The sequence below is a fragment of the Brassica napus genome, chromosome A2 (assembly GCF_020379485.1).
Source record: "Brassica napus cultivar Da-Ae chromosome A2, Da-Ae, whole genome shotgun sequence".
Lineage (NCBI taxonomy): Eukaryota > Viridiplantae > Streptophyta > Magnoliopsida > Brassicales > Brassicaceae > Brassica > Brassica napus.
The window spans coordinates 13559216-13586680 of record NC_063435.1 but is presented as its reverse complement, the minus strand read 5'-3'; the positions used below and the strand labels follow the sequence as shown (position 1 = coordinate 13586680).

At 34.3% G+C, this 27465-nt stretch overlaps 1 protein-coding gene, 2 long non-coding RNA genes and 1 pseudogene across 3 annotated transcripts; 3 read left to right on the top strand and 1 right to left on the bottom strand.

Moving 5' to 3' along the window:
• The first annotated feature begins 2770 nt into the window (after positions 1 to 2770).
• LOC106422652 lies at positions 2771 to 3990 on the top strand. The gene is made up of 4 exons (XR_007325297.1): positions 2771 to 2878; positions 2977 to 3038; positions 3141 to 3254; positions 3343 to 3990. It is a non-coding gene; the product is annotated as an uncharacterized LOC106422652 (long non-coding RNA).
• Positions 3991 to 7785: 3795 nt separating this feature from the next.
• LOC125587522 lies at positions 7786 to 11930 on the top strand (annotated as a pseudogene).
• Positions 11931 to 16113: 4183 nt separating this feature from the next.
• LOC106399407 lies at positions 16114 to 17945 on the bottom strand. Its single transcript, XR_001280012.3, has 4 exons — positions 17616 to 17945; positions 17226 to 17408; positions 17038 to 17143; positions 16114 to 16939 (listed from the first exon to the last, which is right to left on the bottom strand). It is a non-coding gene; the product is annotated as an uncharacterized LOC106399407 (long non-coding RNA).
• A 986-nt stretch (positions 17946 to 18931) lies between these two features.
• On the top strand, positions 18932 to 20782 carry LOC125588475 (junctophilin-1-like). Its single transcript, XM_048759841.1, has 3 exons — positions 18932 to 19954; positions 20049 to 20277; positions 20488 to 20782. The coding sequence occupies exons 1-3, from the start codon at positions 19095 to 19097 to the stop codon at positions 20644 to 20646; spliced, it is 1248 nt and encodes a 415-aa protein (XP_048615798.1). The 5' UTR covers positions 18932 to 19094; the 3' UTR covers positions 20647 to 20782.
• The last annotated feature ends 6683 nt before the right edge of the window (positions 20783 to 27465 follow it).

The following is a 27465-nucleotide window of genomic DNA, read 5'->3' as shown; positions in this document are numbered from 1 at the left end:
TCCTCAACCATAAAATAATATTATTTTATTTATGTTAAATATTATCAATTATAAAAAATAAACTATAACATATATGTTTCCTTACCTATACATTATTATAATTATTTAGTATCAACATATATTCTTAGATTATATAAAAAATAATATGCATGACTATTTATTATTAAAAATTATATAAAATTGTGAATATGTAATCTACATATACATAATTTTCTATTAAAATATTTATAGATATATAAAATATGCTTATAAAATTCGTTTAAAATAAACTACTAATAAAATGAAAAATGGAACAATATATTAAATGTACTTTTGAAATGAAATATTATGTGAATTTAAAAGTGAAAGAAATAAATTAAATGAATATATTTATTGGTAGCTGGAGAAGAAAAAAAAAAAGAAAAAAAAACAAAAGACAAATGATTCTCATTGGCCCTCAGCATGTTTTTGGTGTTTTCTTTTTTCTCTCCTGCAGATCATTAAATCAATGACCAAATTTATCCTGCATGCAGATTTTCAGATTTTTTTTTTGTTCTGCATTTGAAAAATTGAATGGAAAAAAAATTACAGTTCAATCTGCATTGGTAATGATCTGCATATGTACTGCATTTGGACTGTGTTACATTCATAGCCTAAGTATTTTGATTTGTTGCACTGAATATTTTGCTTAATAGTACTACTAGATAGAATGATAGATAAAGGTTGGTGAGATATAGGTTGCTACTAGTAAATCGAGGAGACTCTTGAGCTTACTAATTTTGTTTTGTGCAAATAAATAGCTAGCTAGTCATCGTCAGCTCATAGCGGGTATCAATATACAATACTAAAAGGGGAATAAGGGCTCCCCTCATGCTTCCACGTCCTCACAAATAATCAACCAATAGGAAACCAGAAATGCGCCACGTCATACATTTGTTTTCTCGACAAAGAAAACATCTAATTTGGGCTGACAAAATTGAAAATGGCCCTGTAAAGAACAGCCCATCTCTTTCTCGAACATGTTACCCTTCTACTCCGACTCTTCCAATTCACTATGTAACTACCCCTTTCGTGTTTCAAAAAAAAAAACTACCCTTTCATATTCTTTCTCTCTCTCCCGAGTCATCTCCTTCTGAAACTCGATCTGATCACTGAGAATCTACGACGACGAAGAAGGTGGAGGACGACGAGGAAGAATACAATACTAAAAGGGGAATAAGGGCTCCCCTCATGCTTCTACGTCGTCACAAATAATCAACCAATAGGAAACCAGAAATGCGCCACGTCATACATTGTTTTCTCGACAAAGAAAACATCTAATTTGGGCTGAACAAAATTGAAAGTGGTCCTGTAAAGAACAGCCCATCTCTTTCTCGAACATGTTACCCTTCTACTCTGACTCTTCCAATTCACTATGTAACTACCCCTTTCGTGTTTCGAAAAAAAAACTACCCTTTCATATTCTTTCTCTCTCCCGAGTCATCTCCTTCTGAAACTCGATCTGATCACTGAGAATCTACGACGACGAAGAAGGTGGAGGACGACGAGGAAGAATGAGAATCTCAGGCTACGTAATCGTTGATTTATCTGTAACTGTATTCTATTGCGTCGATCGTAGTGTTCACGCGTGTCCCGTCGTCCTCATCCTCTCCAACAACGATCTCAACAGCGGCGGCGACGATCCCGGAGTCGGAGACTCCTCTAACTTCGAGGAATTCGGCGAATCCGAACCCAAATCCGAAGAGGAGCTCGATCCCGGCTTGTGGCGACGGAACTTTCGATAGGTTGATGGAGGAAGCGTTGGAGGAGATAGAGGCGGCTTATTCAGCCGGAGATCCACACTCGCAGTCGCTGATGGGCTTCGTCTACGGGACGGTGATGATAAGGGAGAAGAGCAAAAGCAAATCCTTCTTTCGCCATAACTTTGCTGCTGAAGGTGGGACATGCAGTCAAGGATGACACTTGCCTTCACGTATCTAACTCTTCGAAACATGTAATGCAGTTGTCTCTTTCTTAATGCAACTTTGGGTCACACTTTACTTTGACGATGCAGGTGATAGCAAGTCAAACTTTATTTGATGAGTAAGGCCCTTCATTGTAGTGCATAGGACATAACATGTTCTCATATGTCTTTCTAATCTCCTTACATCCCACTTACCAGGTTGTGTGCCACAAACTATGATGCACGGGGACGGCATATCGTTGACGTCTCGCGTACCAGCGGCGTTTCAGGGACGGGGACGGTGCGGGGACGGTGTGGGGACGTTTCCGAAACGTTTCAGAGAGGCTGGGGACGGCAAAGGTTTCTGGGGACGGCATGGTTAGGTTTTGGAAACGTTTCCGAAACGTTTCGGATGTATAGTCGACATAATAAGTTTGATTTTAAAAGTTTGATTATTTACTTTTTATACTCTTTTTATTTGGATAACAATTGAAAAAAAAAGGAAACACGTCTTGTATAATACAATTAGGGTTATAAACTTTTAATCCAAGCTCTTATTCTTCATCTTTCTCACATCTAAACATCTAAGAAAAACACAGTAAGCATATCCCAAACTCTGGTTTTGGTTTTTTAATGCTCATGTAAAAGAAAGTCTTAGACAATATTAATATTATTATGGTGTTTTATTTTAGATGAGATTTATGCTTTGGTTTTAATATTATATATACACATTTTTATATACACATATATATATAGACGTACCCATGCCGTACCCGTATCCATAAATTTTAGATTTAGCCGTTTCCCGTCCCCGCCCCCGTCCCCGTATCCGTCTCGGTGCAACATAGGCACAAACGTAAGTGACTCCACCAGTGGTACCGAATACGGTGGAGTCCAGAAGCTGGAGGCAGTTTCATTAGCGGAGTTGAACGCCTACGTTCTAACCTCACTCCACAAGTACGTTTTCTGATTTAACATCTACTCAAGCGTTCTAATATTCAGGACATTAAACCCATATAACTCACTTAAACACAAAATATTGAGTTCATATTCAGGACAATGTCTCCTCCTGCACATGCACTATATGTTTTAACGCAAGTGCTGTTGGAGTTGTGAGGTTGTTTCCTAAATATTATCTTAAACCTCCAAACTTTTCAAAAATCTTTTGACTTTTTTTACTCACCAATTTGTTAACATTCAAAGTTTGATGCTTTTAAAGATAACGTGTTGAGATGATGGTGGCAAATGGAGAAGAATCGCTGTCTTTGTTGCCTTCGACACAGCTATCACTAAGCTCACCTATGCCAGGGCCACAGAGGTTTCCAACCCTATTGTGAGTGACATCGACATACTCCGAGCATCAACTAAATTTTGATGTAAGTTAATAAAAATTTGTTGACATGGATTTTGCTTTACTTCAGGGTTATGGTGAGCAAGACCCAGCAGAATATAACCTCCCTTACTTCCTCCAAGACATTGTTCTGAAGAGCTACATTTCATCTCAAGCTTACAGAGTTAATTTTTCTTTCCTCCATGAGTTATTTACTGTCGCACGAATCTTTGACCCCAATCAGAGAAACCCAGGGCCCTCCTTTGCACTGCATGTAACTCATATAAAATTCTCGCCACTTGGGTCTCATTAAACAGCAAACTACTTACAAATTTAACTGTTTGTCTAAAGGGTGAGGGCAACAATCGTGGTGACAATATCTCTGGAGAAAATTGTGCTTTTTGCAAGTACCCTGTCGGTGACTCCTTCTCAAAGGACACTCATCTTCCTGAAGCTAATGACCAGACCATTGGACCTGCAAGTGTTGTGCAAGAAGCGTCAAACACCTACCAGGTGGAGTCCAATAGTGAGAATGTTGATGATCCACAGGACCACCACAAAGAAGGCCCGCAAAGCTTAGTTTTCACCATGGAGCGGAATAGAGGAACAAATGTTTCTCCCATGCATATCGTCAAGGCACTCACATTATGTTTTCCAAATAATAGTTATGACACTAAGTCTACCATGAAGTTAAACATTTTGCGTTTATGATATAGAACATATTTCAAATTTTCAGTAACTTTAAATAATGTCTACTCTAAGATTTTATTAAAAATTTATAGTCATTATATCAAACAATTAATAAGAGGAGGATATAAACCTTAGATAGAGTGTTCACGTAGGCGAAAATAATCGGCCAATGAAAAACTATATTTTTGTCATGTCACCTACTCTATTTGTTTTTGCAAAATGATCTTTTTATCTTTTTACTTAAACAATTATAATCAAAAATATATTTTTAGTGAAATATATTATTTATATAAATATAATTCATTATTTATTTACATAATAGTTTGTAAGGAAATATTTAGTGTAAATAATATCATAATTATAAGATACTAAAATAAATTGGGTTGGTTTTTAACTTTCACAAATAAAAAGCATTATTTGTAAACTTAGAAAAAAATATATCAAGAATATTCTTTTTCAGAAGTGAAAATAGAAAATTACGTCGGAGACAAATCCATCTCTATTATGTAATTCCTCTATTTTAGAGAAAAATAGAGGAATACATTGGAGATGGTTTAAGGCATGGCCGACGTAAATGATCGACGTTGAGGTTTCAGCTTTTTTGATTCTTACTATTCTAATATTTCAATATAATTTGAATATTTCCGTTGCTTTATAATATAATGGTTTAAACGTAATTTTTATTTCACTATATAAATTGTTTTTATATTTCAGTGTAACTTTATACTTATCGGATATTGTGTGGCCAATTAAATTTTATAAATTACTGTGTAATTGATTAAATCCATATATTAAATAACAGTTTTTTAAAGTAATAACTTTTAAATATTACAGATTTTAACTAAAACTAGAGGATATAAGCCTCAGATAGATTGTCCACGTATGCGAAAATAATCAGTCAGTGAGAAACTATATTTTTGCCATGTCATCTCCTCTATTTGTTTTTACAAAATGATCCTTTAACTTTTTATTTAAACAATTATAACGAAAAGTATTTTTTTGTGTAATATATTATTTAAATAAATATAATTATATCTTTTTGACTTACATAGTAGTTTGAAAAGAAATATTTAGTGTAAATAATATCATAATTTTATAAAATACCAAAATAAATTGGGATGTTTTTCAACTTTCACAAATAAAAAATATTATTTGTAAACTTAGAAAATAATATATCAAGAATATTCCTTTTTAGGAGAGAAAATAGAAAAATACACGGAGAAAAATCCAATGAAATTCTTCTATTTTAGAGAAAAAAATAGACGAATACATTGGAGATGGTCTAAGGCATGGCCGACGTAAATGATCGACATTTAGATTTCAGCTTTTCTGATTCTTACTATTCTAATATTTCAATATAATTTGAATATTCCCTTTGTTTTATAATATAATGGTTTAAAAGTAATTTTTGTTTCACTATATAATTTTTTTTTATATTTCAATGTAACTTTATATTTATTAGTTATTGTGTGGTCAATTAAATTATGTAAATTACTGTGTAATTGATTAAATTTATATATTAAATGACAGTTTTATAAAGTAATAACTTTTTATATTACATATTTTAATTAAAATTTATTACATTTTGAACCAAATAGAGTAATATATACTAACTCTATATTGATATGAGGACAAAATTGTAAAGTGGTCCCGCCTTGAATTTTTCTCATTCTTTGCATTGCTAATTGGAAGGAGATAATCACCATCTAATATTATGTTACTCTCACTATATTAGAAATGGTCGAACCGTAAACCAATTAAGGATGATGTAAGGAAGACATAAAGATGTATTTCCAGTTATCACAAATATAGAATCAATTGACAACAACTTAATTATCTCCAGCGTAGGACAACAAAGAAGAGTTTACATATTCTAATATTATAATATATCACTATATTAGTAGCTAAATCAGTTTTCTCTAGTATAAATACTCACTCCATTCTTGGAGTTTAAGCCGTTCTATCTGATGATATTAGTAGTTTGATCCAAACAAAAAAAAAAAAGTCAAACTGTACATTGTAATCGGAGAAAGAAAACAAACAAAATCAACCGAAGACTTTTAAGGTATATGAAACAAAAATTGGAAATAGCAATTTTCTGAAATTAAAGAATAAGGCAATAAAATTATAAAAATAGAAAATAAAACAAAAATATACACAAAAGAAAGATTAGTAAAATAAAATCATAATATAATTTTCATAATTGATAGTGCTCAGTTACACTAAAAGGTCTAAATTTACAACATACACAGTTTTATTTACATCTTTAAATCTATTATATAATTAAAATGATTCTAAAAAATGTGCCAGCATAAAGAGTTATAAAATATACGATAAAATATAATACATAACGTTAAAAATACATTATCACTGATCACTAAAAAATCATGTTAATAGTAAAAATTGAAATGACAACACATTTATTAAAATCATAGAACAGCACACAACAAGGTGTTATTAAATATACAAACTACAAATTAAATATGCTCAACGCAAACACACATAAAAATGAGACATCATATTTGAATATATTTAAATAAATAATTTTAAATATATTATATTCTTGATAATTTTAAAATTACTTAAAAGAAGCTAAATTATTAAAAAAATAATATACAAATAAAACTAATTCACTATTTTGTAACGTCAATAAATGAATAAAAAATATATTATGTTAATAAATAGATTTTAGATTTTAAAGAATTCTAATTCATGTAATATTACAAAAAATTTTAAAAAAATTATTACAATTAATATTTTACAATTAGATATATTAAATAATATACTAGATCGATATTCAATTTTCAGTTTTCAACTATTACAGGTACAAAAATATTATTAGGTACGCTTTTTTTTTTGAAAAGGGGGTTTATATTTTAAGTAGGTTATTGGAGTACTTTTTCTTTTCGTGAATTTATTCGAGATGAGATTCCGATCTTTTAAACTAAGATAATTTATGTTCTATACATAATTATAGGTTTTTACATAACTCTAAAATCTCGGACATCATTGTTCATATTTTATTAGTTAATTGTGTTACATATAATAGAAATACTTACTTCAAACTAAAAATATATAAAAAAAATCAAATTCAAAAAATTAGATATATAATTAATATACAAAAATTCGTACACAAATAAAAATGATAAACGCAATAAATTTAAATATATATCCGCGCGTAGCGCAGAGACAGGATCTAGTTTATATAAACAAGTTTGGTGCAATATTAAACACGTCAGGTTCAATTAATATACCACACATCTAATGAAACTATCGAGGATGTCAATATATAAAAAAAAACTGTCAAGAGACTGAGAGAGGCATAAGTCCTGTGCATATGGACGTGTTCTCTGGTTAGTCTCTTCACTGAATCAGCTCGATTTCAGTAGTGTGCTGTGTTGAATTCTGATTAAACAAATAATATGATTGTTAAAACTACACTTAAAATGATATTTACCTTGTGTGCTTGTTCTTCTATAGTTTCTGGTATTCTTGAATCCAAAATTGGAATATATATACCAAATTCTTGACCGGAATTTAAGTTAGCCGGTCTGGACCCCGGTTATTGACGAAGTGTAAAAATGTGTCCACACTCCACACTGGATAAGGGGATTAAACTAATTTCAAAATATTTGGGATACATACGTAAAACCTACAAGAATAAAAGGGGGTGATATTAAAAATGAACCCTCAAATTCGTATATTACCTACCTACTTTGATAAGAAAAGAAAAAAGAGAGGGGGTAGCTCAAAAGCCGTCCGATGAAGTTCTAGTTACACGTGTTCTACGATGAAGCAACCGACTATAAAGAAAGTAAATGAAAAGGAAGAAAAAGAAAGCAACACACAGTCGGCGCAAATCCGCCGACCAAAATCATTAAGGTCGTTTTCTTCCTCTTTGGCTCAACCAATCACACCTTTCTTTCTTCTTCTTCTTTAATTCATTAAAGATCCTTTTTATCTCCTTCGTCGCGATTTCTTCCGTTTCGGAGTTTTTTGATCTGATCGGAAGATAACCTAGGTTTTAGCTTCGTTAGAGTTATATATAATACTTTTGATCGATGAAGAAGAGTGTTGTTTCGGCGGAACAACAATCAGCGAAAGCTGGTGAACGAATCGAAAACGGCGACAAGGATAAGAAGAAGAAGCGCAGAGGTAGCCGTCGATCCAAGAACACCTCAGGTAACATCCGCATCATCGATAGATCTTGATTGGTTAATACTTAGTAGAGATTACTTGAATCTAATGAATATTAGTAGCCTCGCTTACAAAGCCTTTAATGTCTTAGGTTGTGTAGTAGAAGACATCCATGTAGAGTCATCGGATGGTAAAGCAAAGATAATAATCCCAATGAGTTAACGAGAGCGTCTAATGTTGCTTTCAACTCTATGCCGTATTCTTCTGCAAGTCCTTTGGTTCCTTCTGCTGAAGTTAGTAAGCAGTTGTTGTCCAAGTCGTGCCCTGACCCTAGGGATTGTGAGCAGTCTTCTATAATGGATGCTGACTTGTTCCAGCAGGTTGATGAGTGTGTCTCACTGAGAAATATCTTCTCTTCACATTGGTCTCTCGATGCTGTCAATCAAGCTTTAGAGGTTTTTTTGCCTGAGTGTAATGTTCTCTTTATTAATTTTCTTGATCGAAGAAAGCTAATTGTGGTCTTCTCTTTGTAGAAAGGTGAAGTTTATAAGGCGCTGTTTCGGGTGAATGCTCATAACCGCAGTGAGGTAAGGTAAGAAGTAACGTCTGAATTTTTAAAGAGACTTGTTGTTTCTTCTGCTCATGTTGGATTCTTTTTTTGTTTTTTTCCTTTGAAGGCTTACTGTAGATTGATGGAGTCCCTACAGATATTCTAATCAATGGAATCGCTGGCCAAAATCGAGCAGTAAGTTTTGGGTTGCTTTTTTTCATTACGCTTCATGATTTGTGTTTGAAGTCTTACTTGTGTTCTGTGTATAGGTGGAAGGAGATATTGTTGCTGTTAAACTGGATCCGCTCTCACTGTGGCCCAAGATGAAAGGATTTGTTACGGAAAATGTTGCCAAGCCTGAAGAAACCAACAGTCCCCAAAGAAAAAGATGAGCGTCTCAGCCATTTGGAAAGAGGCGAGATAGATGCTCAACAGAACAAATGTTCAGTTATAGGACAAGGAGCTGAGAACTGTGTTAGTCGCAACTCTATGCCATTACTGGATTCATGTTCTCTTGGTGAGCAGACAGGAAATGGCACTGCGGTTGAGAAGCTATGCGTCATCCTTAGTTCCTTCCCCAACAAACGACCAACTGGACAAGTAGTTGCTGTTGTTGAAAAATCACTTGTAAGAGATTCCATTGTTGGATTGCTGGATGTGAAGCGATGGATTCATTACAAGGAAGCTAATGCAAGAACGAGCAAGTCTCTTTCTGATGATGATTACATCCAACTGATGCCTGCAGACCCTAGGTTTACTAAATTGATCGTTCCCTTCCATGCCTTACCTGGAGGCATTCGAGCAAGACTTGAGAGTATGGATCCAACTCTCGAGGCAGAGCTGGTTGCTGCCCAAATTGTGGACTGGAGCGAAGGGAGTCAGTTTCCCCTAGCTCAGATTACGCATATGTTTGGCCGAGGCAGTGAACTGGAGCCCCAGATCAATGCGATATTATATCAGAACTCGGTTTGCGATTCTGAGTTTTCTCATGACTCGCTTGCTAGTCTTCCACGTGCTCCTTGGGAAGTACCAGAAGAAGAGGTTCAGCGAAGAAAAGATCTTAGAGACCTGTGTGTATTTACCATCGACCCCTCAACGGCTACAGACCTCGATGATGCTCTATCAGTTCAAAGTTTACCCGGCGGTTTTTTAAGAGTCGGTGTTCACATTGCTGATGTCTCCTACTATGTTTTACCAGACACTGCCCTTGACACAGAAGCTCAGTTTAGGTCGACGAGTGTTTACATGCTGCGGGAGAAAAATACCAATGTTGCCTCCATCATTGTCCGACAACGTAGGTTCACTTAATCCAGGAGTTGACAGGCTTGCCTTTTCCATCTTCTTGGATTTAAACAGAGAAGGGGTTGTCACAGATCGCTGGATTGGTCGTACTGTTATAAAATCGTGCTGCAAGCTTTCGTATGACCATGCTCAAGACATTATAGACGAGAAGCACGACGTTGCAGCAAATAGCCGGCCTGCTTTGCACGGACCTTTCGAGTGGAGTGATGTAGTTCGATCTATCAAACAGCTTAGTGAGATTTCAACCAATTTAAGGCAAAAAAGGTTTAGAAATGGAGCTTTGCAGCTGGAGAATTCTAAACCCTCTTTCCTCTTTGATGAACATGGAGTTCCGTATGAGTTTGTGCTGTACCCTACAAAGGCTTCAAACCATCTCGTTGAGGAGTTTATGCTTTTAGCAAACATGACAGCGGCTGAGGTGATTTCTCGAGCTTACCCTGACAGTGCACTGCTCCGGAGACATCCAGAACCTAATCTGCGCAAGCTCAAAGAGTTTGAAGGCTTTTGTGCAAAGCATGGTATGGAGTTGGACAGTTCTTCTTCTGGCCGGTTCCATGAATCTTTGGAGAAAATCACTGAAACCCTCAAGGATGACGCAGTTTTTGTAGACATTCTCAACAATTACGCTATGAAACCGATGCAATCTGCGTCTTACTTCTGCACCGGGAACTTGAAGGACTGTGTTGCTGAGTGGGGACACTACGCACTAGCTGTTCCTCTCTATACTCACTTCACATCTCCTCTTCGACGCTACCCTGACATAGTCGTCCACCGTGCCGTAGCGGCTGCTCTTGAAGCCGAGGAGTGCTTCTTAAAGCAGAAGCAAATATCAGTGAGAAGCTGCTTCACTGGTGTTCATTTCGATAAAGATGCTGTAGAATCTATGGAAGGCAAAGAAGCGTTATCTGTCGCTGGTTTGAAACATGGTGTTCCCTCCACTGAAAGGGTCTCTGAGATCGCTGCTTATTGCAATGAGAGGAAGCTGGCGTCTCGAAGAGTCAAAGATGCGTGTGATAAGCTCTACACTTGGTGTGTTCTAAAGAGAAAAAAGGCAAGTAGTATTAGAAACTTCTGCATCATAAGTAAAGCTTCTTATGTTTACGTTTGGTGATTAATTAATATCATTTTGTTTCCTTCTCTGCAGGTGTATCCATGCGAAGCTAGAGTAATGAACTTGGGACCAATGTTTATGACTATTTACATTAGCAAACTTGGCGTAAGTCTCTACTCATTCATTCACCATTTGTAAAACTATCGTAAATCTAACTCTTCTTATTTACGTTGCTGTTACAGATTGAACGGAGAATATACTACGACCGAGTCGAAGGCTTGTGTGCAGACTGGCTCGAGGCGACATCAACCTTAATCCTCGATAAACTCGAATTCAAAAGAGGTGGAAGAGGCTATCTGAAGCCCTTGAAAGAGGTTGCTTATTTGGTGAGTCCTAGTGACACATGCGCTGCTAAATGCAGTGCAATGTCTGTTACCGACACCACCGAACAGAGAGAAGAAGTTGTCCCTGCGGTTTTTCCTTTGACCGTTCAAGTATTCTCGACCATTCCTGTGGCTCTTCACGCTGTTGGTGGAGATGATGGTCCGCTCGACATAGGAGCGAGACTCTACGTGAGTTCATATTATAGATGATCTCTGAAAATCACAGGTAATAAAATAGCAGCTGTTATATATCTTTTCACATTACAGTTGCTGGAAAAAAAAATCATGAATACAGTTTAGTTGTTGGATGATATTTAGATACATAGAGACCAACGTGGGGGACTTGCCGTTGTTTTTTTTGGTTCGGTTGGGTTCCTCATCGGTTCGAAGTTGTGTTTTAAAAATGTCTTTTGTTTTTCATGGATCTCGCTTTGCCCAATATGTTTTAGTTTTGGGTTGGGCGAAATCATCACAAACTGCTTACATGTATTGTTCCATTGAGAAAGGAACAAGTCTCTGCTACTGAACTTGCAACATACAATCTTAATTGTACATGTTTCAATTTATTTACAAATGCATTAGTGGCCAAAAGGATAATATGACAGGAGCTTGTGACTATAGAGTTCAGGACTGAGAATCTTGGGTCTCTGGTTTGATTCGGTGACGCATTCTGAGCTTCTTTCTTGTCACCTCACCTGATGTTTCAGCGTGAATCACGTTGTGCATGCATTATCTGAAAAGATGAGTGATGCTAGTGCGCTCAGGACTGAGAACACCCACGTCCCTCGTGCACTCACTGCAAATGAGAAAGAAAAAAACAGAGAATACAGGGAGCTTAAAATATTATGTCATGAATGAAGATTTGGTACTTCACAAGGAAGACCCGAAATACTATAAAGCTCTCCCAAGACTGACTTCCATTGCGACGCCTTAGATATTAGAATCCGTAACCTGCCACTGATTATAGGAAGGATCTTGATTTAAATAAAAATCCAACATTAGTCACTTTCACGAGCTATCTGAAAAGATGAATTACTTTAACAACTTGGCTGACACAAAGGCCTACATGAAGCCACAAAGAGTAAGGGCCTGACTGGTTTAACCGCAGCGGTTGCGGTTGCGGAAGTTTGCGGATGCGGGTGGTTGCGGTTTCTAGCGGTTTTAAGAGATTTGTACGACTGGTTATGCGGTTAGAGATTTGTGCGTTTGCGGAATACTTATGACTGGTTAACTACCAAATGCAGCAGCAGTTAAATAATAAATTAACAATATTTACATTTTATACAATTTAAAAATATCAAAAATAATAATATTATAATATAAAATTTATATTTAGAAAGTTATAGTTTAAATTTTTTAAAAATATAGAAAATATTTTTATTTTAAAGTTTTATAATATTAATTAAAATTTAATTGATATATTTTAGCATTTTTATAATTTTCAGTTTAATTTTTTTATTGAAATTTTTTATTTTTGTATTTATATTGTTTTGGAAAAAAAAAAAAAAATTTATCCTCCCGCAAACGTCCGCAACCGCAAACGCTAGCTGGAACCAGCTTTTGAATTTATGAGGTTCAGAGCGATTTGGAGCGATTTGGAGCGGTTTAGAGCGGTTTGAACGATTGTTGCAAAACGCCAGCAACCGCTACCAACCGCAAAAGCTGCGTTTGCGGGTGGTAGCGGAAAAACCAGTCATACCCTAAGTGGAGTCGAAGCCAGCTTTCTCCTTCCTTTACCATAAGGTTTTATACCAAACCAATTAAAAATTTGGTGGCGTCATCTCCAGAGCGGCTTGGCCCACGAATCATGAGTCTTGTTATGCACTGACGTAAAAAAGACAAAAAAAAACATGTTTCTCGCGAATCAAAAACCATACAAAGCTTAAACGCGAAGAAGTTAATGTACCCGGACACGCACCGGTGTGATGCTCAGACAGTTTGGCTTCAGATCCTCTCTTCTCACTCCCGACTAAGCTCCACACAATCAGTAGCCTGGATCATCCCTCAAACCTGAGCTACTAGCCTACCATGGTCACGACCCAAAACAAATCGACTCAGCAAACTCAGAAACCGGTCCATGCATGCTCGGCTCCAAATATGAAAGAGTTATTATCATAGTTACATGGCTTTAAACTGTTGAATTTTTTTATTGAGATTAACATAAAAATGTTTATGGTCCCCTAAATTTCTGGTTGGATGGCGGTTTAAAGTATGAAAACCATTTTTTCCCTAAACCATTATACTGAATTTTTTTTGATGCATTTAAACTCGTATATAAATTTTGGCTCCTAAAGCTATTGTTTAATGAGTTTAGCACACAGGGCCAGCCTTGCGTGTAGTTGATCATTTCGTGGGGTCTCCGTTTTCTTAGTGATCTCTAGTTCTTGTGTTAATCAAAATGATAAAAAGGGCATGCTTCGATTCTCGTGTTTGGAATTTATTTGAATTCCTATTTGTTTTGGCACTGCTTTTGCAACATTGGAAGCTGCTGTTCTGTCAATTTGGATTTGTGCGATTTGGATATCCACTTTGTTCATGCCGGTACGGTCCCACGATAGCCTTTTACACCTTGCACTAATGCCCATGTCATCGATCAGTCCAAGTTTTCATCTTCAAGCCTTTTTCAGCTCGTTGACTCAAATAAGCATCTTCTAGTTTGTTCTTTAGAGAAGTGTTGATCTTAGGGTAAACATTGGCCTACGTTATTGATCTCTTATACGCACAAAATATTTTATATTTTCTCTAAAGATGAAGAGACTTTGTCTCAAGTTTAAGAGAATGGTCTGTTTTCAAAAAAAAAAAAAAGGTTTGAGAGAATAGTCTCAAGTTTCTTCTTCGGTTCCATTTGAAAATAGACTTTGATTCAGTAAAGCAAGCTAGTAAAATGAGTTCATATTATAAAACGAGTAAAGTAGCAGACATTGTTTTCATCTCGTGTATTGATTTGTTTAGTTTAATTAGTCTTTGCAAGTCTTAGATTTAGTTAATTAATATATCAAGGTTGAATATTCTTTGAAAGACTGAAATTGATGTGATTATTGTATTGTTTGGGTCAGATTATCCTTTCCTATGCCGAAAGTTAAAAGTAATTGAATGCATTTATGACTTAGACTTTTAGATCTTAATGACAGCGATATTACCTTAATTAATCAAATACTAGAGCATCATAAAGGAATAGATACTCAGAGCAGGATCTCATAAATACAACAATAATAAGTTTATCATACTAAATTAAATTAAATAATTATTTTAAGATGATAGAAAGGCAAATGTTAACTTTTTTTTTTTTTGCTTTAAAAATGTTATAACTTGTAAGAGTGTTTTACTCTTTTTGGTAAGTTCCTCAATAATAACCATTTATCTCTATCTCTATTTTCCTCTTTCGTTTCTTCATTTTTCTTTTTGTTTAATATTGTAGTATTTTCAGAGATAAACTAGCGTAACAGATATATTTTCTAGTAGATATCTCCATGTAAAATGTGAATGTATCTGGCATTATATAACTACTATCCCATGTGAATTTTATTAGAAAAGAAAAGATCAGAGGGCTACTAATGCGGAGTGCACCATGCGAGGATGTTTGGTAAAATGTTTGCTTTCATTCACAATTTTGATCCAAACCCATTTTTTCCTGCATCTTCACTTTATTCCTATACTAGTGGTTGGCCCGCCCTACGGGCGGGTGAGTTTACACTAAAATTATTTTATATGAAAATATATTTTAATTTTATTATAAAATTTTTAAATTTATTTTATATTGAAATTATAAATATAATATTTTTTATATTAAAGCTTTTTGATGTTTTTTTTGTTTGTTTCGTGCGGGAAATTTATATATTTTATTTAACATTTACTTTATTTAAAACATATATTTGGCTATATATTTTGTATTTTCTTTTTTTTTATTCCTGTTAATTTTTTGAGCTTACCATATCACTTTAAATTCGTAGGGGCTATGTTATGTTCGCTTTAAACGATTTGTAGCTTTTATTGAGATAATTTCTAAAATAATTTAGTGGGGCTCTTCTGCTTTATATTGATTGTGTATATCTTTCTATATGTTTGTTTTATTTTATGTTATCTACTTTTATTTCTGACTTTTTATATATTATATCAAGTTGTTTAATGATATTCGAAACTATTATATTCTTCTGAAATGTCATTCTTTAGTTTTTATGAAAGTAGTAAATACATATTGAAATAAGTCGTAAATTTGTAGATTTGTAGCATTTTCATTTTCTTCTTGTTATTTTTCGGTCTGAATTTAGATTGTGTTTGCAATTTAATTTGTTAATGTCTGCAAATTTTCATGAAACTAATCGATGTTCCTATTGTTTTAGTTTTTGGTGTATAACCTTTCTAAATTTACAATTTTGCGATTATTAATATATCCAAAAACCACATAAAAATTTACAATTTTTGCGATTATTAATTTTTATTAACAAATAAGTTAATGTGTTAAAATTTTATATATTATTTTTATTTTATATGTAATATTATCAATGAATCAGATAATTTTTTAATAAATTCTAGATTATTATATTCAGTTTTAAGTTTTAGTTAACTTATAAGTTGGATATAAGGTAATAATATATATTTTTAATATTTTATATATGAATAAAAATTAGCATTTATCTTTAAATTTTGGTGTATTTGAACTTATTTATTACTGTATAAGTAATTGTTCAATAGTTTTGTTAAAAGAATTTGTCATGTAAGATACATTATATAATGTCTGCAAATATTAAATATAAACATAAGTATAGCATAGAATCGAGAGAATATTCTACTTGACATTAAAATAGCGAAGAATTTCACAAAAACTATTAAACAACGCTGCGAAGATTGGAACCATTAGAAATAGTATTCTCTTTAGAGTATTATGATCTTCAAATAGACTATTAGATGTTGTATTGCTTCTATCTTCAAAGTATCATTCAAGGAGTTGAGGATATTCTTTCCGTAGTGTGAACTCTCAGACTAAACACCAGAAGGAAATCTTCTTCATCTGGAAAGCCAAATCATAATCTCAAAAAATACAATGTTACATGGTTACCAGAAATGGAAAACTAAATCAGCATAAAAGATAGCGCAGTTGATGGCATGAGAAGAAGAAGGACAAGAGAGACTAAGAAAGATCCAGAAGCTGAGGCGTTAAAAGTTAGAAGAAACCTCTGATATAGGTCCGTGATCTCACATGACTTGGCTGATCAAGATGTCCTCGATTGGGGACCTGAATATAAATAGATGGGTGACTCTCCCCTGAACATGAGTCAAGTACCCTTCATACAATGCAAGTAGTTCTAAGAACAACAATAAACAGTTCTGGGAAATCTTAAAAGTTGCAAGTATAAAATCAAACTTAACAGCTGACTTCATACTCATCCACCATGAAATTAAAAAAAAAAGATAAGAAAGTTATGTTTCATTCGATATATGAGCCTTAGCTCAGGTATGATGTTCACCTTAAAGTATATTCTCTCTATGTCACTCAATTGCCAACAATGGGTGTTAGAATGCGACGTTGCTATGAAATTATGTCACATATACTGTCGGTTTTATGCTTGTCTTCAACCTGCATAATGAAAGAAAAACACTTGAAAGACAATCAGTTAAGAAACAGAGCCCGAGCTGAAGGTAATTACTAAGAACATTGAAGTGACATGTTGACACCTTTATATTTTTCTTTTTTCTTGGCATTTTCCCACATCTGAAACTGTAAGCGGCTTCAATGGCGTTTTTCCTTACCATATCCTGTAAAGCTAACCTCTCTCTCTCTCTGATAATACACAAAACCAATACAAAGTAAAGCTCAAGAGGACAAATATAACCAAACGGTACTGCCTGAGGCAAATGCAGACCTTATTATGTCCCAAGTTGAGAAGGTTTGTATCGAAATAAATAGCAAAGCTTCCAAAAATATTGATGAAAGCTCGGACGACACAATCTCCCAGGATTAAAGAACGGAGACAACGATCATCTAAAGCTGCAAACTTGGTGCAATCACAACTCAGGCTCTCATGTGATCTTAAATCCTTTGAAATCTGCAAGAAAAGAACCCATTTAAGCGTATAACCAAACATGGGCTACGTGATGTTAATTGCAAGAGATACAAACAAAAACACAAGCTTGCAGCTTCAGTTAGGTAATAAAGAGAAAACTGTCCATAAAAATTCATCTGGGTATCTTCAATCGTTAAATCTATCAAAACAGAGATTGAATAGCAAAGAATTGAAGAGGCAAAAAAAAACCTGAGAGGAGACGATGGAGAGTTACAGATCCAGAATGATTCTAAACAGCAAAGCAGGGTAGACGTCTTCTTCTAACACCAAGAAAATTGGTGTTGAGTAAAGGAAGAATAAAAATTGGATCTTTTTCCCCACTTTCCTTCCATATCCAGACAATCCTCCGCCTCCGAAGTCGACGTCGTAGTCAACAAATCCTCTCAGATTCGCCGTCGTAGAATTGAAGACCACAGAGTAGGGCTACTTGAATGCAAGCTGGTTCATCGTTGCTGAACGAAGGAGGAGCTGAGACGACAGAGCTGGTTCATCGTTGCTGCAACACAGTAAGATCTCTGTTATTGGGCCAGTATTTGTGAAACTGATAACAAAGCCCGTATAACCTACAAAAACTAACTCGTGAATTCATTTTACTTACGCCACGTGTCACGTTTTAGAGATAGGAGAGGTGAGGTGGTTCAATGTGGAGAGTTTCTCTTCAACTTTATTAGTATAGATTTCTTTCCGTATCAAGTAATTGATATCCACCGTCCGATTTGGTAGATCACCTACACTTTACAGTTTTCACCAACTATACCCAATATGAATCGTTGATCTTTTACACACGGCTCATTTTAGTCTACGCTTTTATATAAATAAAAATAAAGTAAGACTTACTATGAACATATACTAACATTTATAATTATTCCTTCCAAAGTCTAACTCAACTTTTATATAAATACAGAAAATTCTCCCCAAAAAGTTTAATTGTTGTAGAAAAACTATCATGATCAAATTTTTTAATTGAATCATCTCTTTATAAATAGTAAGTGGATTTAACCAAGTAACCTTTATGACGTCAAAAAAAAAAAACAAGTAACCTTTATTTTTTCTCTAAATTATATAAATGTTATTTATCGTCTCATTTTAGTAATTCATCTGGATAAACAAATGAATATACTTTTACTATAAATATATACTAACCTATATAAATATTCTTTCCAAAGTCCAAATCAACTCTTATATAAATATAGAAAATTCCCCTCTAAAAGGGAAGATATTTCAGCAAAGTTAAAATTTGAAAACAAAAGGTTTAATTATTATTATTACAAAAACCAAAAATTAAAATATTGATAATAATAGAGATGTGTGTGTGGCGGCACGTGCCGGGCCTGCAACAGTAAAGCTAAAAAGCGTCCCGTCAAGACCGGGACTTCTTCTTCCCTAAACTCACGATCCAACGGCTACCCTTCTTCGCTTTTCCTAATCAACCGTCAGATCTTAATCTAACGGTCAATATTGAATCTAACTCCATTAAAATAAGCTCCAAAACTCACATCTCTCTCTCTCTCTCTCTCTCTCTCTCTTTCGATCTCTCTAAGCAAAGTGAGCTTGGCTTCGCCGTGAAAAAACGAAACCTCTCTCTTTCTCCTCCGTTTTGCGATGCTCGTCACGGTGGTGCGGTGGTGGTTTGGCCGGTGATCAGTGTCGGAAGATTTGGCCGGAGAGATGAGCCAATCGAAACTAACGAGGACTCAATCGTCGCTTCTCAGATCATCTCCGACGATTCGATCGTCGATTCACAGTCTCTCTTCGATCACTGAACGAGACTTCAGCGAAGCCTCTCGCAACGATCTCGAAGCAGGCGAGAAAGAGGAGAAACAGAGGAGGAGCAAAAAACAGAGTAAATCAATTAACCGAACCGGTTTAATCCGAATCAAACCGGGTCTAACCTTCACACTCGCTTCCCTCAGCCTCGCATCTTTCTTACTCTTCTCCGTCTTCTTCTCTCAAACCGGTACATCGGAGAATCTCCTCCTCGGTTTAATCTTCCTCGCCGTCGCTCTCTTCTTCGCGTCGCGAAACATGGCGGTTATCAACCAAACCGTGCTCGCAATCAAACAAACCAGTAAAAAATTAACTCTCCGAACCAAACCGAAACCGGTTCAATGGTATATCGGCGATTCGAAACCGGAACAAACCAAACCGGAAGAGTTCGTTAGAGAAGGAGTTCAGCTCTTCAGTAACGGAGATATTTACGAAGGAGAGTTTAACAGAGGAAGAAGCCACGGAAGTGGAGTTTACTACTATTACGTTAACGGACGTTACGAAGGAGATTGGGTCAACGGAAGATACGACGGCTACGGAATCGAGTCTTGGTCCAAAGGAAGCAAGTACAAAGGACAGTACAAGCAAGGAACTAGACACGGCTACGGAGTTTACTGGTTTTACACCGGAGATTCTTACTCCGGCGAGTGGTTCAACGGTCAAAGCCACGGCTTTGGTGTTCAGACATGTGCTGATGGAAGCTCTTATGTCGGAGAGTTTAAGTTTGGTGTTAAACATGGACTTGGATCTTACCATTTCAGGTAATAATAAAGTTTGTGTCTTTTTTTTTTTAATTACATGTACGGATCTCTCTGTTTTTTTCTTTTTTTTTTTGAGTTATGATTTGTTTTGTAGGAATGGTGATAAGTATGCAGGGGAGTATTATGGAGACAAGATTCATGGGTTTGGTGTTTACCATTTCGCTAATGGTCATTATTATGAAGGAGCTTGGCATGAAGGTCGTAAACAAGGCTATGGTACGTATGGGTTTAGAACCGGAGATGCAAAATGTGGTGAATGGGATGATGGTCATCTCGTTAACCGGCTTCCTCTAGAGACCGCACCGGTTCATAAAGCCGTTCAGGTAAATATTTATATTTATATGATGAAACTTGAGGTTTGCCGTGTATTCAAAATGCTTTTGTTTTGGGTCTAAAGGGTAAAACTTTAGTAGTGTGACGACTAAGTGGCGCTTAAACTGATTTTTTACAAAATTTATTTTGTTAATGACCGATTTACTGCTTAGTCGATTTTTGGAACATTAAAATTTGATTATACTTAAAATTAACTGCAGAGTGCTCGAGAGATGGCGAGAAGAGGCGTGGATCAGAGACGGGTGGACGAGCACGTGATGCGAGCTGTAGCTGCGGCTAATAAAGCTGCTACGGCTGCGAGAGTTGCAGCTGTGAAAGCAGTTCAAAATCAGATGGATGGTAAACTTTGTGAACAATGAAAATGACAAAGTTAAAGATGACATTAACAAAGGGTGCCTTTTTTTTTATTGTAGCCCTTGTGATCTTAAAACTATGAGAAGTTTTCTTTTTAACTAAGAATGTAAATGTAAATAGAAGAAGTCATGTTTCTGTTCATCTTTTTTTTTTTTGTACAAAACTTATGTGGTTGATTGATCTGAATCACTGACATGTAGATTTGTTTAGTTTGCTTGAAATCAATCTTCTTCTTTTTTGAAACACCTCTTGAAATCAATCTTCAAATCGAATCTATGTTTGGTTTCCTACTTGATTTGATCTCCTCTGTCTTAAGAAAAAACATGAATAAAATAAATCAATATATTATTATTATTATTACTATGACAAAAACAGGAGGAAGATTCTTCGAGCCCAGACTTGTCAACGTAAGCTAGATTGTAGCCATATCAAGTAAAAACTCTCAAGGCAATGGATTTCTATGGCCTGAGTACTGTAAGTGGTCTGACCAAATTAGTTACCACATTTCAGAACTTCCAGGAAACTTCCTTTATATTATGCATGTATTAGGTGAACGTATTAAATATTTTATAGTAGCATTTATTATATTAACATGTACAAACTGTACCTTTATCACTTTAATGACTGCACCATCCAGATTACTGTTTCACAGTTTCAGTTGTTTTTTTTGAAAAAATATTACTGTTTCAGTTGCATAACGATTGTAAAGTGTAATGTTAAAAAAAAAAAAAAACGATTGTAAAGTGTAAACCTTATAAAAAAATAACAACTCCACTATTTTATTACCTACATTTACAATGAAAACCAAAAAAAATTAAAGCTTCTTGTTTATACATATGTATTTAATTATGTATAAAGTAAAATTATAGAATACTTATTTGGTTGACCAATTGAATAAAGAGTTATTTTCACATATAGACACATTATGACTTTTTATTACACTGCAGGGCACAAAGTGCTACTGAGGTAGTTTTCAGTGGTTGAAGACAAATTTAACCTTCAAAAAGTGAAACCAAAGATGGGCAATTATGTAATTAGACGTAGGCTTTCTAGTTGGACTGATTAGAGTTTTTTGAAATTTGAAAACAATTGGTTTGGTGGTGGTGGACGTGAATCTCATATGAGATTGGGTTTTTTTTTTTTTCTTTACTCGTGAAAATAATTGTTTTGTTTACTTACTCTTTTTATTTATTTCCAGTAAAAGTAAGAATAAAGAACTCAGAAACCGACGAACGGAGAAGCCAACGAACAAGATTTCCGGACGGAGAAGACCTGTCGTCTCAAAGCGGAGAGTTTCAAAGGGCGAGGCTAAAGGTTGGATACTTTCCTTCCTCCCAGTTTCATTGATTTGGATTTCAAATTAGAGATTAGAGTTTTGATTTCTGGGTTTCGATTTTTTTAGTTTGGTAAAAGCCTCGACGTGAGGTGTTAGGGTTTCGATTTGGGGGTACAGTTCTAGATTTATGCAAAACTTCCATTAGGGTTTTGATTTGTAGATTAGGATTTCGATTTAGGGGTGCGGTTCTAGATTTCCAAGTTCTCAAAAAAAATTATGGTTTTTGTTTGTTTTACAGAGATGTCGCAAACTGAAGAGGTGAATGGAGGAAAAGGTCAAAGCTTGTTGCTAGTTTTGGTGTTTTGACAAAATTGTGGTCGGATGTACACCAACATGTGTGTACATATGAACAACCAGGATTTTGTACATGTGTACACGCATGTATAGATACATAATAAGTAATGTAGATATGAATGTTCTTGTTGATAGGTTGACATGTATATGTTGTGTTTGTTGGTGTAGGAGTCAGTACATATGAACACTATCAATCTATTCCATTGCAAAATATGAATATAAGTAATGTAAACCTTCCAACATATAGCAATACCAATATATATTGAGAACCATTTAAAATATTATTATAAACTCAATCATATATATTTCATTGATGGGGTGGATGAAAATTGTTTAAACCAACCATCTGAAAGAGTGTGTACATATGGACAATAGAGAGAGTGTGTACATATGGACATTAGAGATCGAGAACTCGTGGATTGCAATATAACCATAAATGTGTATTTTTATGACTTTAAAAATTTGATTGGTTTATGTTAGATAGTTGTATGTAATATCACTAGATGTATTTTGTGCTGGATGAATGGACTGGATCTTTGTGAAAAAAATACTCATGTGTACACATGCGAACAATATCCACGTGTATACATTAGGAACTTAGCTGTACATATGTACAACTAATGACCTAGTTACATGTTTGTATGGTTTGTAGTGGATGTGTGTATTGAATTCGTTTTGGTTTGCCGTGTTTCAATGGTTGCGAGTGGCCTGGTCTCGCGCGGTGGCGGAGTAGAAGGTGGGACTTGGGGGGAGTTGTTGGAACGGGCAGGGGGTGTACGCATGGACGCCGAGGAGTGTACACGTGGATTAGTCGACTTATGTAAACTGTTGGGGGTGGAAGTAGGTTGTCCATGTGGATTATGGATTCTTTGTACTCCGGCTGAAGAAGTTGTTGGTTGTCCATGTGGATACGTCGCTAGTTCTTTTGAGTTCGAAGACCAGTAGCTCAAAGAGGTTTGTGGGCGTGCTTGGTTGTTAGGAAAGAACTCCGTCAAAACATTGTTCTGCAGTTCTACCAAAGTCATGGAGGGGCTAAGCGACACGATCCTCAACATTTGTTGTTTGTCGATGGAGAAGTTTCAGTTACCGCATTCTCCGGCAATTATCATACAGTGGTCAGCCATGGTGGTCACCTGCGAACAACAAAACACTCTTTAATTAGTACGAGTCAACGTTAATTAAAAAGACAATTATCTTGTTAATTATGTTACAAACCACAGCTTATTAATGTCCTGATTTCGCAGTAGATTATCTTGTTAATTTGCAGGTTAATGAGGATTGAAGGAGATGACTTTACGTAGAGAAGAGGATGAGGAAAGTTGGGGAACAATGGAAAATGATCTAGACCGTCGATTCCAAAAGATTGATCTAACGGTTTAGAAGGTAAGCAGAGGAGGTGTCTTTTATAGATCTATGAGATTAAATCTCAAACGTTGAAAATAAAGTAAAATCAAGGGACAGGGATAAATCCCGCCAGAAACAAAAAGGAGAAGAAACTGAGTGCTTGATCTGTAACGAAATGGGAGAATTATTAGTTAGGAAAGTTACCAAAGTTAGGCCAAGTTGTTAGGTAAAGTGTGTAGGTAGAACAAAGTGTTCTAGAGTGTGAATAAAAGAGGAAAAGTGTCCTAGAATGTAAATCTTTCTTGAATAAATAGGTTAGTGATTTTGATATTACAGATAGAAAACAATTAAATAAGTAATAACATTCTTGAGTGTACGAGCCAATTCAATCTCAATGCGTCATCTTATGTACTCCGCTGATTTTTCAGTTAAAGCACAATCCAAATATACTGATAGCTCAGCATCTCGAGTCATTCATACTTTCAAGTTATATCCAATCTTATTTTGAATATGATCATACGAAAAACAAAATAAAGTTTAAATCTAATATTTATAACCAGCTCGTCGTCATGATATCAACATTGAAACTCAAATAATTAAATGTTTTTTCGCTTAAACTTGAAAATAAATAAATGTTAACCAAGCGCTCGTACCTTGGTGGTAAAGGAGGTACAACTGTACTGCCCGCCACCCGGGTTCGAGTTTTGGTCACAACGGATTTAACATCCCTTCCGTTGGGGCGCTGGATCCTTTTCGAGGGGATAGTTGGTAATGTGGCTGTCCAGATACCAGAGTTATCAAAAAAAAAAAAAAAAGATAAAATAAATAAATGTTGATTGCGGAAAAACGTCCAAAGCATACCTCGTTAGTATGGTTGAAGAAGCCATGCATGTGTCCTCATCATAACTATCGTTCGAGGATCTTAATTTTGTTTTAGATACATTATTATCCATTCTTTTATGTATGTATACATTTTTCAAGCTTTTATACATACATAAACATACCCTCTCTATTTTTTTGAAAAGGCTTACATAAACATACTTGATACGTTGGCAATGGCACGTTGTATTAGATGTCTCGAAATATTTAAAACTATATTATTAGATACTATATGGTAAATCGAATGATCGGTACGCGAAGGCATATATGTCATGGTAATCTTGCTTACATCAACAGTTTGACTGTGAATCTTTGGACATTCAAACCTTGGAAGTCTCCTCTCCAACAACTCAACATGCAAAATTCCTCTATAAACACAAAATCCTATATAAGAAAAAACTGTTGGTCCAATTTCCAATCTCTATAAACAGAAAAGGTACTGTGCCCTATAGATGAAAAATCAATTCGCATTAAAGATTACCCTACAAGGCTATAAGCTATGAGTCAAAAGCATTTATTGAAATTATTGAGATTTTTTACACATTATGACACGTAATTTAATTCTTTGATTCGTCGACTACAAATTAAGGCTGCAATATTCTTTCTATATATTAATTAATGATCATTTAAAAAATTATAACCTTAAGTTTGTAATATTAATTAAAAAAATATCATACTTATAGGTTGATTGTTTCCAGTTTTTGAAGTAGTTTTTGGCTTTTGTTTTTCTAAAAACCATTTTCTAGACAATCAAACTTAAAAAAAAATAGATTCTCTATAATTTAGGGAAACTAATTTTGTTCATATAACTATATTTTATAGAGAAAAACCAAAATCCAAGTTTTTATGTTTTCTTCAAAATCTACCGACAGTTTTTCAAATTTTTTTGTAATTAACTTTTTGTTATATTTATGCTTTAATACAGGCAAAAAATAAAACAATAAATACTAGAAACAAATCAGATTTAGTAAAAAGCATATGTTTAATATATATAATACAAAAATAAATTTCAAATAAGAACATTTCTAAAACTTGTCAATAAAATTAACTTAAATCATACAATTGTATTAATATGAATTTTTATTTAATAAATTAAACTATGTACTATTTAAAAATACATAAATATGTTAATTTAAACTATGTACTATTTAAAAATACATAAATATGTTAATTTTGAAATTTGCATTGAAAGAGTATTAAGACCTTAATATTTTAATTTTGAAATTTGCATCGAAAAATACCACATCGAAAATTTTGAGATTAGTGGCTTAAATTTTTGTTACATCAAATATACAAATGTTAATAAAAATATATGATTAAGAAGTCTCAACAAGAAATATTTATATTAAAATATACTATATATTTATGTCAAAATCTTTGAAATATAATTATATACCTTATAAAATAAATATTTTTTTATTTATTTACCATAAATATATTGTAAATAAACAAAGAGGTATTGTTTTGATTTATGCGATTACTACAATTTCTTATATATTAATTGAGAAACAATTGATTACTCTAGCAAGTGTAAGATTTTATTAACTGATATTGTTCGAAAAAATTACAAGAGTTCGATACAACTAGGATTCATTTAGAAGTTATTGAAATCACCTAGCGAGAACATGGATTGCACAACAAATTTGCTTTCCTAACCCTAAACCCTTTCTATTCGTCACAACACCGACATAGAATATTTGTAAGTGTCGATTGACAATCTGAAATGGTAACGTTTTTTAAAGTTCAGCCCATTATTATTTTTAAATGGGTCTAGAACTTTTTTTAATGATTAATTAAATGAGCCACATCATATTAAAATGTGCTTTGGTTTAAAATTTGTTGCATACCCAAAATAATATGAACCATCATCATTTTCGTTTAAAACTTGCCACAATAAAAATATAGGATTAGACAAAAAATCTGAATCCAAAAAACTGAACCAAAGCCGATCCAAAGAATAGTAATGAACTTTAACCAAAATTGGTTAGATATCCGAATGAGTTCAAAATTTTGTTATCTAGAGAATCCGAACCGAACGCGATCCAAATCGTAATATTTTAGGTATCTGAATATATCCAAACAAGATTTATACACTTAAATATATTAATTATTTTTAAATTTATTATCTAAAAGAATGCAAAAATATATAAGATATTTTTAAGTTGTCCAAAATACTTGGAAATATATACAAATATTACGTATTTTGAAACATCAAAAACTTTAAGGTTCACCATCCAATAAACACCACTAGGCTACCACGTTATGGTTATTATAAAGTTTATTAACCTTTCCGTTTCATAAATAATACTCTCTTCATTCCCGAAAGTTAAATTTTGTAGATTTATTTTTTGTTCTAAAATAAAGATTTTCTAAAATTTTAAGGTTCTTTTAGTAGTTAATGTTGATAAGTTATATACTTTTCAAAAACATTAACTGAAAATACTTAAACTGGTTAAAAACTATTGGTTAATATTTATTGGAAAATCTATAGTAAAGTAAACAATAAATTTAACTGTACACATTCGTTACATTTTTAACATGTGTGAAATGGTAGGCTACGTCATGGTTTCATCGTCAGCTAGTGTTATTGAGGTAATGTTTTTTTTCTAACTTTGGGACCTTGTCTGTGTGTTGACTTGTCTTGTACTAATTAGCAGTGGTTACATTTCTTTTAGGGTTCCTCTGGCCCTCTGGGATTAAGGTTTGTGTTCCAACGGTGGATGGAAGGAAAGTGGTCGAGATAACAGTGGAGTCATGGTTATTGGAAAAGGTGGCGAGTTTGAAGGAGAAGATAGGCAAGATGATTCAAATGCAAGCAAAGGAACTGAAGTTAAGGAGAAAATCAGGAGGGGTTTTAAAGGAGGACAAGTCACTTGCACATAACAATGTTGAAGCAGGAGAAATCCTCACACTGACTTGGCGCATTTCAAGGTGGAATTAGGGAAAATACAATGCAAGTCTCGTTTATTTA

Bases quoted from the DNA above. Each gene is read 5' to 3' on its own strand.
- LOC125588475 (XM_048759841.1), top strand. From the start codon at position 19,095: ATGAGCCAATCGAAACTAACGAGGACTCAATCGTCGCTTCTCAGATCA. The intron at 19,955-20,048 runs GTAATAATAAAG...TTTGTTTTGTAG, and splicing joins CTTGGATCTTACCATTTCAG to GAATGGTGATAAGTATGCAG. The intron at 20,278-20,487 runs GTAAATATTTAT...AATTAACTGCAG, and splicing joins CGGTTCATAAAGCCGTTCAG to AGTGCTCGAGAGATGGCGAG.